At 46.0% G+C, this 18440-nt stretch overlaps 3 protein-coding genes across 11 annotated transcripts; all 3 read right to left on the bottom strand.

Moving 5' to 3' along the window:
* Nucleotides 1-47: 47 nt before the first annotated feature.
* ech1 (enoyl CoA hydratase 1, peroxisomal) lies at nt 48-4541 on the bottom strand. Of its 6 annotated transcripts, none has more exons than XM_076981351.1 (10): nt 4306-4541; nt 3353-3512; nt 3086-3174; nt 2478-2602; nt 2178-2226; nt 1636-1694; nt 1224-1294; nt 1072-1143; nt 799-949; nt 48-534 (listed from the first exon to the last, which is right to left on the bottom strand). In XM_076981351.1, exons 1-10 carry the CDS (start codon nt 4337-4339, stop codon nt 430-432), a joined length of 915 nt encoding a protein of 304 aa, XP_076837466.1. In that variant the 5' UTR covers nt 4340-4541; the 3' UTR covers nt 48-429. The 6 variants fall into 6 exon arrangements, with proteins under 6 accessions (XP_076837466.1, XP_076837465.1, XP_076837468.1 ...); XM_076981350.1 differs by having other exon boundaries at nt 1630-1694; nt 4306-4534; XM_076981353.1 differs by having other exon boundaries at nt 1630-1694; nt 4189-4327.
* A 337-nt stretch (nt 4542-4878) lies between these two features.
* hnrnpl2 (heterogeneous nuclear ribonucleoprotein L2) lies at nt 4879-11536 on the bottom strand. The gene is made up of 14 exons (XM_076981346.1): nt 11373-11536; nt 10783-10901; nt 10445-10682; nt 10260-10345; nt 10022-10118; nt 9860-9932; nt 7633-7665; nt 7386-7454; nt 6914-7167; nt 6691-6812; nt 6282-6483; nt 6125-6182; nt 5411-5518; nt 4879-5309 (listed from the first exon to the last, which is right to left on the bottom strand). The coding sequence occupies exons 1-14, from the start codon at nt 11457-11459 to the stop codon at nt 5251-5253; spliced, it is 1605 nt and encodes a 534-aa protein (XP_076837461.1). The 5' UTR covers nt 11460-11536; the 3' UTR covers nt 4879-5250.
* A 601-nt stretch (nt 11537-12137) lies between these two features.
* Nucleotides 12138-18281, bottom strand: LOC143482813 (uncharacterized). 4 transcript variants are annotated; one of them, XM_076981358.1, is made up of 8 exons: nt 17626-18281; nt 16529-16767; nt 16175-16351; nt 15809-15883; nt 15428-15466; nt 14892-14936; nt 14731-14808; nt 12138-13835 (listed from the first exon to the last, which is right to left on the bottom strand). In XM_076981358.1, the coding sequence occupies exons 2-8, from the start codon at nt 16753-16755 to the stop codon at nt 13763-13765; spliced, it is 714 nt and encodes a 237-aa protein (XP_076837473.1). In that variant the 5' UTR covers nt 16756-16767; nt 17626-18281; the 3' UTR covers nt 12138-13762. The 4 variants fall into 4 exon arrangements, with proteins under 4 accessions (XP_076837473.1, XP_076837474.1, XP_076837471.1 ...); XM_076981359.1 differs by having other exon boundaries at nt 12138-12544; nt 17626-18278; XM_076981356.1 differs by having other exon boundaries at nt 15809-15886; nt 17626-18267.
* Nucleotides 18282-18440: the final 159 nt, after the last annotated feature.

Here is an 18440-nt window from a genome sequence, read left to right as displayed (position 1 = left end):
ATATTCAAATACATTTTCAGTTAGTGAGAAACACATACAAGAACAAGAAAGTTCAGGGTAGTTTAATTCAGTAATGAGACAAAACAAGAGGAAACAGAACACGCGTTTGTCAGAAGCAGGTCAGGTATGAGTCTCTGGAAGATGAGTGACAAACACAGATGCACACCACTTCCCACAGCAATCATCTCAGAGTTACTGTTATTCACTTAATTATTTACAGCTATTATTTCAGCACTTGGCCACATACAGAGAGTCTGACAAGTTCCTTTTGTGATCAGCTAGTTGTTCTGTGACTAACCCTTGTTGAAAGACTGCTCTGTAACTAAACAGCGTAAGACACAGAAGGTGACCGTCCGGGTCCCGGTCGAGACTGTTGAGGGCCACTAGGCTGTTGTGGGCCTGCCTGCTGTGGACGGCGGTTTCTGCTTCTCAGAGCTTGGAGAAGGCCACGCTTTTAGGACTCTTCCTCTCCAGGGCTGCCTGCGCAGACTTGACAAGGTCTTGCGTTTGTAGCATGCTCATGTTCCACGTGGCCTGGACACACGGGTGGAGACACATGGGAGGAAGTGTGCAGGTGGAGACACGTGGGACAAACATGGGACAAGACAGGACAGAGCAGTTGAGAGCAAAAACTGCTGGTCTGACACAGCACAGAAGCTCCACTCACGTCTATGCTTTAACTACAGCATCCTGTTTTGTGGCTCTAGTGTGTGTGAGGGCTTCTGTGTCTGTGGCTCTAGTGTGTGTGAGGTCAGTTTTGTGTGTGGCTCTAGTGTGTGTGTCTGTGGCTCCGCCCACCATGAATTCGAGGCCCTCGGCCACACTGTGGTCTCTGGAGTAGAGCAGGTTGACTTTGGTTCCCTGGACAGCAATGGGGCTCCGAGCAGCGATCTCACCTGCAACTTCCAACGCTCCTGCCATGAGTGTCTCTTTATCAGGAAACACACGGCTGCAGAGAGCGCGCACACACACACACACACACATACACACTTACACACACACACTTACACACACTTATATGCATTTCATTTTAAAATCTGGGAATGTCTACTATAATAGAAACACCATTACCTGACCAGTCCTGAGCTCTTGGCTTCATCAGAGTACATCTTCCTAGCTGTCAGAGCCAGTTCATTCACCAAGCTGATGGAGAGAAACAAACATTAGCAGCTCTTACACGAAACCATCATTTTGCATTTCAGGCTAAACACGACGGCCCTCACCTACGGCTGCCGATTACTTTAGGCAGTCGCTGTAAAGTTCCCACGTCTGCTGCCAAGCCGATGTCCACCTCCTGAATGACACGTAGCAGTGTTTACCTCAACACACATCATTTATCCCAACATTCACACATTGACACAGACAGAAGTGTGCCCCCTTGTGGTTGGATTCCTTTGTGACACTTTCAGAACCGAGGTGCAAGGTGGCAGTATGAAGAGTAGAGAAGTGCTGACCCAGGGTCAGGGTCATTTTAATATGGGCATGATGATGTGGGAGGAACTGCTAATCCTGGACCAGTAATGTAAACACTAAGACACATATGGACACATTCAGGCCCAGGACTAAGCTCTCTTCCCTAAAACAGGGACGTACGTTACTGCCTAGAGGACACGGAGACGTTCGTAATACCTTCACCTGGAACCAAGCGTCCTGTGTGCAGAGACGGATGTCACAGGCTGTGATCAAGTCCACCCCTGGCAAGAGACAGACAGACAGACAGACACACACGGGTTCATAGCAAATTCTTATATGGCTAATATTCTGTAGCACTTTTTTAAATAAAGAACATGACACTTACATCAAGACCTTTAAATAGCAGTACAAGACAGCTTTGTGGACAATACAACTGTGGTTAACTGTGTGGGGTTTAACACATTAACTTTCAGAGTTTCAGAGTGGACAAAAATAAACAGTGCTGATACACTCCTGCACAAAAGAGAAAGTGTGTCCTGTTGTGAGCTAGAGTTCTGAGTGTGTCCTGTCGTGAGCTAGAGTTCTGAGTGTGTCCTGTTGTGAGCTAGAGTTCTGAGTGTGTCCTGTTGTGAGCTAGAGTTCTGAGTGTGTCCTGTCGTGAGCTAGAGTTCTGAGTGTGTCCTGTTGTGAGCTAGAGTTCTGAGTGTGTCCTGTCGTGAGGTGTGCATGTGCAGTAGAGGTGCTCTTCCTCCTGGTGAACAGACCTCCTCCCACACACGCGCCGTGTACGGCCGCGATCACAGGCTTCGGACACTGCACAGACACCATGGAGAGCACAAGCAGTTCAGTTACACACGCAGCTCAATTACACATCACAAAACACCAGTTCCACCTCTGTAATCTCTAATCTGTCCTCATTGAGAGGTTGACTGCTAATAATGGCATTACTTTAATCTGAATGTCACATTCACTTCAAATATAACAAGGTGTAACTGATATGTCACATGACCTGAGCACTTGTGACAGGAGGGATATGACAAAAAGGATAACCGTAGTAACCGGACCTTTTCGATGACTGAGAAGGTCTCCTGGTATTTGGACACGATGCGGCGGAGGTACCAGGACGTGCGAGCGGTGTCGTCTCCCTCGGGATGGAGCAGATCTCCAGCGATGTCCATCAGATCGATGCCTACACACAGGCTGCACATGACATCGGACACCACTGCACCACTAAACCAAACTGTCTCTGGAAGGGCTTTAGAGTAACGTTCCAGGACATCACCAGAGTCTTCAGTCCCTGTGGTTCATGTCAACACTGCTGCCCTGCTACACTACGCTCCCACGCTACGCTCCCACACTACGCTCCTGCTGGGGAATCACCAGTACTAGCTGAACTGTGAACTGACCCATTACAGAAGCTTGAATGAGTGATTTTGGAGTCGAAGTCTAAATGTGAGCGTACATCACTCAGTGGTGCTGAGTGATACTTTGCAAAAAGTGACAAAAAGACTGCAGATGTGTGAAACTGTTACATGCGAGGCTTAAAGAATATATTCCGCCTTCTGTCACAATAGTTGTGATTCGCTGAACCCCTACTGCAAAATGGCAAGCCACAGATTTCTAGTTCTCTCCTGCAACAGTGCAGTAAAGGAGAAACATGGAGCTTCTTTACCCGCTGTGAAAAGTTTGCCAGCCCCTGAGAAAACCACCACACGACACTCTGGGTCTTCAGCAATCTGATTAAAGCAGCCGACCATTTCACTGCAGACAGGGAAATTGTATTATATGACTTATTAAGGCACAATTACTGGTATACTTAAACCTCTTTGTCTGTGTACTGCGTTACAGACTGCACACTAAATGAAGGAAAATCTACTGACTCAAGCCAGGACTGTAGTTATGAGTATTTCATAACTACAGGACGATGGGGGACAAATACCTCCAGAAAGCTTTGTTCATGGCGTTGCGTTTGTCTGGGCGATGCAGCTCCACCTGCGTGATGTGGTCGGCGGGGTGGCTGACGGACAGGGTGGTGAAAGGCGGTGTGGGTCCAGCTGGGGTCGACATGGCTCGTACTGTGTGCAGGCACAGGGCCCTGCCTGTTCAAAGCCAACCAATAGATCACTATACTGCCTATTTTTATGGGCAAAACACACTGGGAAAGCCAAAATTAGGGTGAATAATGGTCAGCACATCCACGTGAAAACACTGGCATGGGTAATCCTGCATGAGCTATGATAACCAGCACAAAACACACAACACAAACTTAATGAGTGTACAACCAGATCCGAGAGACCCTGAACGGTGTTAACGGCCACTGAAACTGAGACTAGAGACCTGACATTAGAGACTAGAAACTAACTAGAGACCTGAGACTAGAAACCTGTGACTAGAGATTAGAAACTAACTAGAGACCTGAGATTAGAGACTAGAAACCTGCGACTAGAGATTAGAAACTAACTAGAGACCTGAGATTAGAGACTAGAAACCTGCGACTAGAAACTAGAGACCTGCGACTAGAGACTAGAAACCTGCTACTAGAGACTAACTAGACACCTGCGACAAGAGACCTGGACACAACGACAAACCCGCGAGCGCTGGCACGTTTAGCTCCGACCTTTCACCCACTGCCACGTACACCGTGTGTTAAACGAGGACATAACCGCCGTGCTCCACCTAAAACCAGTAAATTCACTAAATACGTGAATATATATATGGATATATGGTGAATAGACACGGTCATCCGGGTATTTATCCGTACGTTAGCGGACCTACATCCGTTAAACCGCTTTATTCGCCGGTTCTCTCCTCGGTTGTGGTGTGGTTGGTTTAGTCCGTGGTGTTGACGTTATAACGCGGATAGTCGTGTGTAATCGGACGTTAGATACTCACTCCCTATTAACGCAGATCTGATTACGACGTTCATCTGTCCGACATTTACCTCAGACTAGCGGCGAAAACGCGTCGGTTTATATAACATGGCTAGATACCCCGACGAGCTCTGGGGGGTAATACTGCCGGGGCAGGACTTTTATTCAACTGGACACACTTGTTTACTTTGTAACAATTTCCCAAATTCTTAAAATTATCCGATTTTAACATTTATATTACGTCATTCTTCCGCACCAATCGTACGGCATCCGAAAAGGTTCAAAAACGACTGGAGAACGAAAGTAGCCGAACCGCGCCACGTTGAGTAACCTTCATTTATATATATATATGCCTTCATAATCTCTCTCTCTATATATATATATATATATATATCTTCATATGCATAACTCGTGTACGAACACTAATATTAAGCAAATATTTTCACTTTTAGCCTGAATTTTCACTTAAAAAATATTTTCACTTTAGTTCTATTAAAAGCTTAATCAATCGAGCAGATTAAAAATCTGCCATCACAGTAAACTCATTGTTTCTTTGATTCAAAAGATAAACAGACACGAGTCTGCAAAAAAAAGGTCTAATCACGGTCATTTTATTTTACAATTAAAAGAAAAATGCAGTATGTCCTTTACAGGGTGACAGGTTTCCAAAAGTGACGCGCTGCACACAGCTAACAGTCAGTAATGAAAAGCAATTAAAAAAGAAAAAAAAAAGAAACAGAAAATACTGGTACAAAAGCATGGCCACCATCCTCCTTTTCAATAAAAACAATTTACGGTTCTGTCAGTTTCACCTTCTCAGCGCTAGTGGCAGCCCCATCACACACACACAGACACACTCACACACACCCTCATGTAGGACCCAGTAAGAGAGCGATACACAGCGCGGGAGACGGACGAGGAAGTTGCAGCAGTGTGGTGAGAACGCAGGAGAGAAGCGACAGACGTCTCAGTTCGCGTGCTGTGCGGTGGAGAAGCACAGCTTCAGCGTGTAGGGGTACGGACCATCTGGAAGAGAAACATCTCAGCTGAGCACAAACCCCAGACACCAGGTCCGTACTGTTGGGAATACGGTGAACACCTCACATTTGGTCAGCAAGGACACTTACTAGGGTTCTTCATCTGGTGATGGTTCATCATTGCCAGAGCTTCCATAGCATCGTTCACAGACTCCCACTCCAGGAGACCAGAGGAGCTCTTCTCCGAGGACGCGCCACCTGAGAACGGTCATCAAAGCTCAAACGCATGTTTCAGTTTAAGTGCTTTAATAAAAACAGAAAAGGCTGAACAGGAACAATTTTTTTCCCCTTCCGTGTTGACTGCTAATGGAGAAGTGACATTCTCAGTAGAGTCCTGACGAAATCAGGGTATCTGCACATTTTTAAATCTCAAATTCAATGACTTAAGACCTTTTTAATACCCCTCACAAGAAAAAATTATATACTCCAACGCTAGGAATCTAGCACTAGGACCCTGGAGCGGTTGTTTTCTGCATGGTCCTAGCGCTAGATTCGGCCAAGTTCACATCGCGCCAGAACAACTGAACAACACACACTTATAATAATTTAATGCCTCCCCTGATAAAATTCCAGACATTTTAAGACATTTTTAGGCCTTGAATATGGAAAACTAAATTTAAGACATTTAAAGACTTTTTAAGGACCCGTGGGTACCCTGGAAATACTTTTTGTAATCGATTTCATCTTCACTTAAGATTTAAGATTTCATTTAAGATTATAAATTAGACTACATCTTCAATACAACCCATGTGCCATGCATGAGCACGCTGAGGGACCCATTCCAGAAGATGCACACCCACTCACCCTTTGCTGAGAACAGTTTTACGTTAGATGGACTCTTCACACCAAGCTCGTCACATATCTGAAAAGCCAAAGAACAGAAGCCCGAGTTTGTCAGACTGCGTATCCCAAAGTCACCATCCCAGAATCAAGACCATCTTGAAAGACTCTGCCCGCTAACCTCAGAGAAGATCTCTGCGGAGGCCTCCGGGGCGGCGTTGAAGTAGTGCAGGACGTTGCTGGGATGCTGGATGCGGTTCTTGGCCGCCTGCTCAGGGGAAGTGAAGCGGTTGTTGCGACTGCCGTGGAAGTCTTTGAAGCTGCTGGAGCCGTCCTCCAGCTCGTAGGACTGCCCCGGCATGATGGCCTGCTGCTTGGACACACTACAACAGAGACCTTAAATCAGGAAACCTCCAACACCACACAATGACCTGAACTCAAGAACTCGAATACTAGTGACCAAGGGAGTATAGGCAATATGGTTACGGATAGGAAGAAGGGGAGAAATGTAGATCAAAGTGTTCTTGAATAGCTTCATGTTGTCAAAGCAGTAAGCGCAAGCGATTGAGGACAAAGCCAAGAACCCTCACCACACGTTAAGCTTCTGGTTGAAGAGGAAGTGGTTGTTGAGATGGCAGATGGCACGGTCCACGGCGTAGCAATCTCCCATCTCCACCATGGCAGCTCCGGGCTTGCTCTTCATGAACTTCACCTGTGGTTTCAAAACAGATTTTGATTGATATACCAATTCTCATTTTGGTAATCTGGAGTTTGCTGTAAGATGTAGAAGACCCATTTCCTAGTCTCTCTTACCCTCTCAACATTGCCATAGAGGCAGAAAATGTTGAAGACCTTGTCAGCATTTATTTTGGCTGGCTCCAGGCCGTACACCATCATGACGGGAGACTCCGCGTGTGCGCTGTACTCCCCCGGGGGTGGGGGAGGGGCCCCGTACTGCCCCCCGTACCGCTGACCTGATGCCCCACGCCGCGGGCCGCCCATAGACGGGCCCATACGCCGTCCTTCATAGCCGCCATAACTCTCGTCCTGGTATCCATGGTAACCACCTGGATTGGGGTGAGAGGGAAGGAGGGAAATAAAAAATAAAAATACTCTTGGAAGATTTATTCTTGGCGCCAAGTGACTCAACACAGCACCAACCTGCTGGCACTGTGCACCGGCATTTAATCAACACGGCCTAACTGCTCCTTCCCAGTTGAACCACCCCCCCCCCCCCCCCCCCCCAAACACACAAACGTGTGTTGGCTGCGGCCACAGGACTTACCATACTCTGGAGGGTGGTCTCCCAGCAGGGCCGGCTGGCGCTGACGCTTGTGAGGGTTGGCGTTCATATCTGAGGCAGGAGGAGGGAGGTTGGGAGACCAAGTGAGAAGCAGGCAGACAAACAAGCCAATACAGCTGGACACACTCAATGAAGCCCGATCGACAGGAAAGAGAAAGCGGCCACCACACTGGAGCATTGCGTAATGTAGATCGAAGAAGAACACTGAGGGTATAACAAGAACACACACCTTGATCGCCCCCGTTGCCATCGGCTTCTGCACCTGTTCAGGTACACACATTACAAACATGAATCTTACTGGACACTCGACATTCACTTCAATGTAACACAGACAAGAATACTACCGAGTGTGAGGTGAGGTGCACATCCGAGAACCCGTTTCCCCACAGATTACAAAAGCCAGAGAAGAGGCCTCCAACAGATCATGACTAAACCCAGAACATTCGCCCCGGACATTACGGGTACTTCTAGAACAACCATCACTACTAGAACAACCCTCTCAGTCTGCAGCGTAGCAGCAAGAGGAACCCACAGGATAAACATTTAAACCAGAAGAGCAGGGGGGAGGGAGAAAGAGCAAGTTAGTCATTCCGTCACAGAACCTCTCGACCCAAAACCACATGAGAGCATCACTCCAAGACAACACAAGCTTGGGATTACTTACAGCTTCAAGTCAAGGGGGCGGGGCAGAGCAGTTGAGGCAGGAATCAAGTGATGTAACTTAGTTGCCAGCCAGCCAGCCACAGGCCCGTTCAGCTCTGCCTCTTCGCGATCAGCACACAGTGCTAACCCCGGCTTCTTCGCCGCCTCCCCGCGGCACCATTCTGGCTCATGACCACAGTTCCGCCGCAGATCTTGCGCTCTCCGCATTCTCATTTCAACACACTTCCTTTTCTCATCGCGGAGGGTTGCCAAGTTGGGACTTTTTGCACATTTCAGACAGTTTGTTGTTCCCCCACTAGAGAGACAATGCCACACCTGCATCACATTGGAAGGTATTACAGAGTAGTCATTTAAGACTAAAACGAAGAAAAAAAAAAATTAATAAAAATAAAAAAAAAGTCACACATTGAGAGGATGAATTGTTTTGGTAGGTGTAGCTCAGCCTACAGATGTCAGGGTGGCGAGATATCGTCCGGCACGCTTCAGGACGTAACAGGTGGAGGAGATCGGCGTGTTAAGTCTGCATGTAGGTGCTTGGTGGTGTTTGCCGTGTTGTCCAGGTTCACTGGCGGTGTGAGGCTTTGCTCCAGTGATCTGCTACGGCGTGAAGTCAGTGGTTTGGCCCGTGATATGCAGCTCTACATGGCGTGTGAGTGCCAGTCGACCCCGAGCAGTAAAGGAGCAAGAGATCAAAAATGGTACAACCCAACATAGGCGGGGTTTACAGACGGCCTGTTTGTTTCTTGAGGTGCTGTGTGCCTGTGGACGTCGTCTGTTTGGTGTAAACAGACTGAGGCTTGTCTGATTGCATCGTGTTGTGTCTTTGTTTTGCCTCCCTGAAGATTCCTTTGTCAGCAGTGAGGTGATGGTGCAGTGTCACAGTGGTGTGTCTTGTTCTTGGAGAAAGGCGACTAATCGGGAGGTCAGTGTGGCGGCGCTGTGGGGATCTGGCGTCTTCGTGGCTGTAGGGGTGCTGGTTCAGTAGGAACGCTGAGTGCGAGATGTTTGGGGGGGGGGGGGGTCAGTGGTGTCTCGTGTGTCAGGTCTGTTCTGCTACTGGCTGCTCTTGTGGAGGCAGCGGTGGAACGTTCCATCTGCGGGGGTGTAGGACCAATGGTGGCTGACTGGTAGCGTGGTGGTGTTAGAATGTTGAGGCAGTGTCTTCGGTGCGAATATAAAGAGAGGTCCAATGTCCGGATGTGTTGTGCTGTAGCAGCTGATGAGGCAGGTTCTGTGCATCTCCCGTTTGAGTGTACAGCACAGATGGCCAGGAGCATCTGGCCATGAGCAGGTGTCATGGAGACTTCCCCAGGGACCTGGGGGCCATTATCTCCACCATTGTTGAGAAGCCATGACACACCATGGCCAGAACGCCACACAGACCCACATAAGCTACTCATAGAAAATGCGAATAGATAAAAAGGTGGAGAGAGAGGGGGGTTGTCCTGACTAAGTTGTCAGAGACAGAATGTTTCTCCATGAATGACACGTACCCAGTGGCCCAGTTGCTCCTGACATCCTTGCCTTGTTGAGAAAGGGAACTCATGTTTTGAGAGGGTTCATGTTTTGAAAGAGCATTTCAAGAACAGTGTCACAAGACTCCCACTAGCACAGCGTGACGGTAGAGCGTCAGCTGACGTGTGGTCCCACACACCGCGGGCAGGTGATGGCCGCACAGGTGAGTAACACTGCTCCTGAAGGCCACGCCCACACAGAGGGGCCCAGTCCCACCCACTGCTGCTCCACACAGGGTGTTGAGTAGTGTCAGAACAGAAAAAAACGGCTCACTTTACCTTGACCGCTGAGGTTTGGGTTGGTGTAGTCCCATGTGTCCTGGTCATTCTTGAACACATTGAGGCGTGTGGGCTAATAAGAGAAAAAACAAATCATTGCCATATTGCCTGTAGAAACGAACCACGCTTGTACATGTACATGCACACGTACACATCGCTTACCTTAGCATATTCAATCTTAAGGGTGCAGCAGCCAGAATATATATCTGCGCCGTTGAGTGAAGCTTTGGCCCTCTGGGCACTCTGCACCGAATCGAACGTGGGAGGAGTCAAGGACAAAAATGCCCAACAGGACATCACCAATAGCAAACATGCTCTTGGAAGGATTTTTAAAATCAATTTAAAGACAGTATAAAAAGCATCGTGTATTCAAATGTCACAGCCAAACAGTAAAGGATATTCCACCATGGCCTGGACACCATTTTTCCTGAAGATGACGATCCTTTGGACGGGACCACAATTGTTGCAAATGGTATACAGCACGTCCTGCATGAAAGGATTAATTAAACAAAACACACAAGCCACTATGCTGACCAAATCACACGGAGAAATAGAAGTGATGGAGAGCATGTACATGGGTATTACCGTTGTGATGGGATAAATGGGATTCATGATCGTGAACAGCAAAACGTTATTAACACTGCGAGAGTCATCAGAATCGCCAGGGCGGGAGATCTTCTGACTGGTTGAATAATTCACAAACGCAGGATGGCCAGCAATATAGATCTGGTTGTCGTTGGCATAGGTCACAGCATTGCAAGATCCACTCATGTCCTCGTATTCAACCAGAGCCTGGCGCTTCTTGGGCATCAGCACTACATAACTGCAGACACAAAAGAAACGTGGTGAGCGCACACACACACACACACATCACAAAACACCAACGAGGCAGCTGCAGGTACAAACGCCAAGGGTGATGTTACCTTATGGTCCCAAACTCCTGCAGGGCTTCCACAAGGTCCGCCTCCAAAACGCCGTCCACCAGCCCCCTCACGTGTACCACCAGGGAGGGGAGAGGTTTGTGAGGGTCATCATAGCCCTCCTGCAACACACAACGGTTACATTATATCCGGATGACTGAAGAAACAAGTCAGAACTGGTATTTAAACAGCAGCGCGTCTTCAGCGGCGACTAGTTGTCCGGCGCGTGCAGCCCTCACGGCTCTGAGGCGCAGCTAGCCGGCGTCTGTAGCGGCTTAGCCGAATTACTTTACTGTAAATTTCCGCAGTTTGAGTACTGTGGGCCAACGTTTAACGCACTGGAAGGTAATGTTTGGAAATGTCACTCACTCTGAATATATTACTCGACGAAAAATGAAACTGGAAAATGCAGTGTGTGTTTACAGCGTTCGCTCAAATGAAACAAAGCCCGCTAACTTAGCTTAGCATAGGCTAGCTTAGCATTGGCTAGCTAACCTTGCTAGCTAGCCATCCAATCACGCCCAGCCGGGAAGCGGGCTTGGTGTAGAGAATTAAATCGGTAACACAAACACTTATCGGACAGATATCCTTACGCCCGATATTCCTCCGTCGTTTTCGGTTTTCTGGCGCTTGGTCGCCCTGCCGCCCTCGCTGTAGTAGCGGGCCGTCTGCGCAGCCATGTTGTCCCGTTAGGTTTGCAGCGCTTCGAATGAAAATGGACGTAAAATACAAGCGCGTTCACGCCCTCCGCGGCCTTCCATTGGTCAGGTCGAGACTGAGCGTCAACCAATAAGAACGCTACAAAACCGCCGAGAGCTCCGTGATTGGCTATGCCGTTTCAATTAGTGGAAATACTGAAAATGATCGGAAAATGCTGATATATTTACAGAAACCAGACAGGTTATGACTTTATCTCATGCACGACAGGAAAAACTGGTATTGGTCATTTGTCTTACTAATTAATAAAGGCAGTTACCATTATTTGACCGTTAAACTGACCTGTAATACCAACATCGAACGTAACTCACTAACGTTAAACTCATCAATAATACAAACACCTCGAGCTCGACTCACCACCGCGCAGGCGCAGATTCGTCAGATTAAACTGTACTGTGGAGCCATCGTGCCTAGATTAAGCATCACCCAACCTTAAACTCATGCCACAATGAAGTCTGAAGCGTCAGGCTGTACCAAATACCAGCGGGACGCACTTTAATAATCTACCTGTTCATAAATCAACCGTTTGATTTCACGCAAAGTAGATACGTAACTCTTTAATAGTTTAATTCACATAGTAAACAGCGGTCATCTGCCCGGATTAACGCTCTCCCACATTTAATCCAGATTATTCGCGTGCATTTGTTGCCACAAATCTTTATTCCGTTCTTGTTCATTTCCAGTGTAAACCTTCTATACATCTAGAAAACAAACTCAGCCCTTTAAAACCTGCTACAGGAAATGCGTAAGGAGAAAAGGGTCAAAATTCAAAATAAAGACGAAAAAGGGTTTTCTCCTGTAAAACTATCATTTTAAGCATACTTGATGTAGAGACTTTATGGTAAACATTAATTATCAGAAAAAACACCACCAAACAAATGTGAAACATCAAATTATATAAAATACACTTTCATGTGGTGAAGACGTTGAAGAAAACTGATTAAAGTGAGCAGGCTGATGGTAAGTAAGGGGTTTATGTTAAGGGCTCTTCTGCAGTCTTTCTTCAGCTGGAGTGGGGCTTTTTTTCTGGCTGGGGGACCTGGAATGGCTGGAACAGATAGAGAGAGAAATTCAGGGAAGAGAACACATGTACAAACCACACCATTCAAACCCCATCACAGTCCCACCCCTGCACTATATCAGCTCTGGGGATTTGTCCTGCCCGAGAAGAATCTGGGGCTCCTTCACATTTTCTTGTATGTGGTCTATGTATCTGTGAACCTTTTTGTTGTATCGTATTGTCTGCACTTCTGTGGGTTCACACATTTGCGCATTACATTGTTCTCACAATTATCTGCCAAGTTAACTTCCTGTGCACTGTGAAAAAGTGATTCTGATTTCACAACAGCTGTGACTTCACCATAAAACCTGATTCCAGGGACTTAAGCAACGTTTAGCTTTAGTTGTGGACATCTACCATAAAGATCAGCATCTCTCAAAACTACAAAAGACCAGAGAAGGAATTTGGACCAATGCAGCATAAAATTATGGGCAACTAAGACCTGCCGTAGGTAGGACCTGCCTCTGCAGACTGCTGCCCCATGACGGACACCAGTTCACAGCCCAGCAGTGCTACTCTGTCACAGGCAACATGAGCCTGCTACGCTAAAACATTCATTCACCCTCTCACCTAACATTACAGCCAGAAAGATTACAGTACAGTAGACATCTCTTATGTACGACAAAAGAAACACTGTTAACCATGATTAGAACACTGTAAAACACACATGTGAATGCAGTCACACTCCCATTCTCACATACACACGTGTGAACGCACTCACACACACACGCTCTCCAGGGGTGTTAATTAGCGCATGCTCTGCACACGTTCAGCATCAAGAAAATGTTTACAAGTGGGTTTACTACAACCAGGGCTCAGATTAAGAAGGACATTAACTCTTGGGTTTTGGTTACCTTTGAAGACAGTGGCGGAAACAACATACAGAGAAGCGACGGATGCTAGAACTCGAAGACACACTCGGAGGGTCTTGAAGTCTGATCTCTCGTCTGCTCTCTCTCTCTCTCACACCCTTCTCAGAAGCTAAGCATGAAGTTGGAGCTTTGGAGGAAATGGGGGGGGCCCATAACTCTCAGCCCAGCATTCTGGTGCGCAGTAGTGCATGGGGGGGTGCGGGTTGGGAGTGGGGGGGCGGGTGGAACAACTGTTTGTGTACGCGCTGGATGCGTCCCGTCAGAACGTGCGTCGGACGACCCCTTTAAACCAGCGTGGCACAGGCTGATTTCAGGTAAGGCTGATCTCTTTAGGTCACCCTCCTGGAGGACGTTTAACGCGGCAAAGATGAACCTGGGTCAGTGCTGGAGACGCCGACTCCCACACTCTTTAGAAAAAAACAAGAACAGCCTGCAGAAATTGGTCACCGGAGTCTGATAATGACAGATCTGTAAAAATTTGTGTTCTTTTTTTCTTTTTTTTTTGTGTTTTTTTTTTTTTGGAAGAGTGGGGATTTTGGATACCCTGGATGGATGTATGTTAACTAAATCAACCTGAGGCTGGATCTAAGGGAGAAGAGAGATGATGATTCCTCAAGTACTACCCCATCACTTTACCTCTGGCTTACAAGGCATGTATGAGAGTGGTCACTGTACCTAAACATGACTTGAACAAGTCGTTCTACACTGGGTGATTTCCCGTAATATTTCAGACACTTTGTAGGAGTTTAAATGTCAAGGGCTGAGCCACGGCTCCACCCCGCGTCTCTGGAGGGCCTTACAGTCCTGATCTGCTCGTTCTAATTCTTCACCCTCCCTGCTCATCTTCGTCCGTCCGTTTCCGTCGAAAGGTTGTCAACCTGCGGCCGGAGCTGTGCAGACAGGCTAATGGGACTCGCTTACCTCAGCAGCAAGCTGGTCTTCTAGGGAAAGCCAGGAATGCACTGTGGACTATTCTCACCTGAGATGAACTGTACAGGGATGCACTGTGGACTATTCTCACCTGGGATGTACTGTACGGGGGATGCACTGTGGACTATTCTCATCTAAGCCAAGGACACTGTGCTGTCTCTGAACAGCCTCATCACCTAAGCTGACTGCATTATTTCATATGTGTGTCACTTTGTAAATGGGGCCTACAAAATATTCTAACCTACAAAGTTAAACCGATTAACAAACAGCAATAATGAACATGCTTTTACATAATTCAATAATTGATCAGATGCATTAAAATTACATTTAAAGATAAAGAGATACGATACTGGTATAGACCAAAGGAATTACCTGTCCTTAGCACCACGGGACCGGGAACGGGACCGGGACTTGGAGCGGGACACAGATCTTGAGCGAGATCGAGAACGACTGAAATAAAACAAAAGCCAGAGTGCATTAAGTGATGGTTCACTGTGGCACACGGCAGCGACCATGACGGGCTGATGTCATACCTCCGTACGGGAGTTCGGGATCTGGAGCGTCCTGGAGAGCCAGACCTGGATCGTTTTGAAAGGAAAAGGCAAATATATCAAATTACAAATTACTGATTGTCGTCAAATGCAGTCAGGCTTAACCCTAATTTAGCCACTAAAGAGAACATCAGAAAATAGTGTTGTCTCAGCTTTAACCTTAAGTGTGGCATGTTTTCTTGGTCATTCATCTGTCCAGTAATAAAAATAATAATAACCCAGTAATAACTTTTTTTTTCTAGACTATTAGTCAACTAATCATTAATCTAATCTATAAATTTATTAGCAATTGACGTCTTGGTCAAGGGTTAGGATTAGTACCCTAATACCCTAGCCCTATTAGTCAAGCGTAATTATTAACATCAAAAATCACCGAAAAGATCTAAATACAAACACATGAGCATAAAAGGAAATCCGTCAGTTGCTTTCAGCTTGTTTTTGTACGAGGTCATTTTTATGAGGTCATATAAACTGGGTTAACGTCAAACTGGGTCACTGTCACTGGTCCCACCACTTACTTGCTCCTGCGTTTAGAATAAGATGGAGAACGGTACTTCCTATGACAACACAGAGAAAGAAAATGTGTTAGGTTTTCTGTTTAGTTGAGTACACCAACAATACTGACCAGCAACCCCAACCCCAACCCTAACATACTAGTGCTGTACCAATGCCATAGGTTATATGGAATACACTTTGTGACCGCTTATTTTCATTATTTAAATTAATAGATATAATTAATCTAGTTTTTTCAATGGTGTAGTGGAAAAGCAGCTCCCCAACAATCTTTTAATGTGAAATTATAAACCTGCCAGTAATGTCTTTATACATTACAGTAACTGTGAAATATAATGGAGTGGTATGATGTGCTATGAAGTGAGACTACAGAGTGAAGGTCCCACCTGCCCTGGCTGCGGCTTCGTGAGCGGCTACGTCTGCTCCTGGACCTGGATCGAGAGCGCGAACGAGAACGCGACCTGCTGGACAAACAAGGAAAACGCTTTGAAGAGCTTTGCAGAAGGACATATGAAAACACTAATGTACAGTGCTCTAGCTTTTATTGTTTAAATGTACCAACCTAGACTTCATCAGGATTGTATTAAGTTGTACCAAGCTGAAAACTTTTACAGGCACACAAATTGAAAAAGCTTCTCTTGAAATCATTGAATTCATTAGCACTTATTAAACCACCAACCGCATTACCCAGGATACCCAGGACCACATTACCCAGCATACCCAGGACCGCATTACTGCTGCTGGCTCCGTACCTGCTGCGACGGCCTCTCTTGCTGAAACGGTAGCAGTCATAGGCATAGTGGCCCCTGTTTCCGCACTGATAACATCGGTCGTTTGGGTCAAACTGACGACGGCTGGGGCGGCCATACCGGCTCTTCCGAGACAAGCCAGTGGAGAGCTCCACACGGATCCGAGAACCACAGAGAACCCTGAACATTGGGTTATGGGAAAGAGTTGTCAGTAACAGGTGTGATATGGAACATGTATGGGCCAATATTTCCATCTTCTGCTGGCATGGCTCAAAGTTTATTTACATAATTTTTAGCTGTGCAAGTAAAGTGCTTATACATTATACAAAATATTTATTCACAAGAATGTACACGCACTTTCCATCCATTCCCTTTACGGCATCCTCAGCGTCCCGGGCATCTTCATACTCTACAAATGCGAAACCAGGTGGGTTCCTCGCCACCCAGACACTGCGCAGCGGACCGTAGTAGCCAAAAGCCCTCTCCAGTTCGCCCTTGGCTGCCCCGTTGCCCAAATCTCCAACATAGACCTTACACTCCAGGTTCCGGGAGGAACCTCGAGAGGATGATGAGTGGTACGACATACCTCTCGTTATCTGCAACAAGAGAAAGCAATTATAATAATAATCTTTATTTGTATAGCACCTTTCATACATACATGCAACTCAAAATGCTTTACATAATAAATAAAAAAAGAAACATTAAAAGGAAGTAAAGATAATAAGCCAAAAAGATTAATGTTAAAAAAAATTAAAGATAAAAAGGAAACAAACACAATAAAATAATGTAATAAAGAGACAAATTATAAAATAATAGACAACAATGTAATAAAGTAAATAAGATGGCAAAACTTAAAATAATTAGAACAGACATAAAATGTAACTAAATTAAATAATGTAATAAAGTAAATATGATAACAATATATATTAAATGTGGTTAAATGTTTCGTTTGATTACTTCGTTATTTTCTCACGCTTGTCAAATGCCCGCAAACGAGTTACATACAAAGCGCTTCTGGATATTTCCCTAGCTAACCTAGGCAGCTAATTCCTGTGGGTTTTACTGTAATGCAGCTTTAGTAAGACAATAAATTAATACGCGTGTGCCCATAAACACGAGTATGACTTACTGTACTGAATAACAGCTTGTGATAACCTTGACAGCTAAATATACATGTAGCTACCCAGCTTGGCTTAATGTGCCATTAGCTACACCAGCTAGCTAGCTAGCTTTCTTCACCTCTTAGTTCTTCGCCTAAATTCCGTTGTTTTCTCCCCTGAAATGTCTATGAACGTCATATATTATATACTTCATATATATATTATAGCTAATGTTAACTAGATAGCTATCAACGACGCTAGCCAAGTTAGCAAGTTTGGCTATCTACCCAGTTAACTAGCAGTTATGCTAGCGTTGGCTAGCCTAGCCGTGACAACGTCGACCATGGCACTCACCTCTTTGTGTCAGCTGCTGTATCCAGTGTTTGAGAAATGTCGATGAACAGGATACACCGGGGAAAGTCACTGTGTCGGATTACAAACTAATAAGTTAGGTACAGTAACCATAACAAAGTAGTCAGCCAGACAGGGCAGCGAACTTTGCTGTGGCCTCTCACGCAAAACGTAGTGGGAGGGACTTCAACACAGGAACAGCTCAGATCAGTCAGCCGAGATCACATCACATCACATCAGATCAGTCAGTTTAGATCAGATCAGTCAGCTGAGATCAGATCAGACCAGTCAGTTTAGATCAGATCAGTCAGCTGAGATCACATCAGATCAGTCAGTTTAGATCACATCAGTCAGTCAGCTAAGATCACGTCACATCAGATCAGATCAGATCAGATCAGTCAGTTTAGATCACATCAGTCAGTTTAGATCACATCAGATCAGTCCGTTTAGATCACATCAGTCAGCTGAGATCAGATCGGTCAGTTTAGATCAGATCAGTCAGCTCAGATTAGTCAGCTGAAATCAGATCAGTCAGTTTAGATCAGATCAGTCAGCTGAGATCAGATCAGATCAGTACCTCAGTTCAGTCCGTTCAGCTCAGCTCAGATCAGTCAGTTCAGCTCAGCTCAGTTCAGTCAAATCAGTTAAGATCAGATCAGTTCAGCATGGGCTGAAATCTCTGCTTAATGTAACACACGTGTTACCCTGACAATGCCAAACTTGTAATAGGAGGTGTTTTATGTCACCACCCACTTATCGCCGTGTTTTTTGGATAATAGATAATAACCAAGAGACCTAATGTATAAAATGAAGAGTCT

The sequence above is a fragment of the Brachyhypopomus gauderio genome, chromosome 19 (genome assembly GCF_052324685.1).
Source record: "Brachyhypopomus gauderio isolate BG-103 chromosome 19, BGAUD_0.2, whole genome shotgun sequence".
NCBI lineage: Eukaryota > Metazoa > Chordata > Actinopteri > Gymnotiformes > Hypopomidae > Brachyhypopomus > Brachyhypopomus gauderio.
This window is presented reverse-complemented; position numbering and strand designations above follow the sequence as displayed.

Excerpts from the sequence above, each read along its gene's own strand:
- ech1 (XM_076981350.1), bottom strand. The coding sequence starts at position 4,339 with ATGAACGTCGTAATCAGATCTGCGTTAATAGGGA. Across the intron at positions 1,695-2,177 it reads CGGCGCGTGTGTGGGAGGAG|GGGTGGACTTGATCACAGCC; the intron begins GTCTGTTCACCA and ends GTCTCTTGCCAG. Across the intron at positions 1,144-1,223 it reads AAAGTAATCGGCAGCCGTAG|CTTGGTGAATGAACTGGCTC; the intron begins GTGAGGGCCGTC and ends TCTCTCCATCAG.
- hnrnpl2 (XM_076981346.1), bottom strand. The coding sequence starts at position 11,459 with ATGGCTGCGCAGACGGCCCGCTACTACAGCGAGGGCGGCAGGGCGACC. Across the intron at positions 10,683-10,782 it reads CAGGAGTTTGGGACCATAAG|TTATGTAGTGCTGATGCCCA; the intron begins GTAACATCACCC and ends TTGTGTCTGCAG. Across the intron at positions 6,484-6,690 it reads AACCAGAAGCTTAACGTGTG|TGTGTCCAAGCAGCAGGCCA; the intron begins GTGAGGGTTCTT and ends TCTCTGTTGTAG.
- LOC143482813 (XM_076981356.1), bottom strand. The coding sequence starts at position 16,755 with ATGTCGTACCACTCATCATCCTCTCGAGGTTCCTCCCGGAACCTGGAG. Across the intron at positions 15,467-15,808 it reads CGAAGCCGCAGCCAGGGCAG|GAAGTACCGTTCTCCATCTT; the intron begins GTGGGACCTTCA and ends GTGTTGTCATAG. Across the intron at positions 14,809-14,891 it reads TCCCGAACTCCCGTACGGAG|TCGTTCTCGATCTCGCTCAA; the intron begins GTATGACATCAG and ends GTTTTATTTCAG.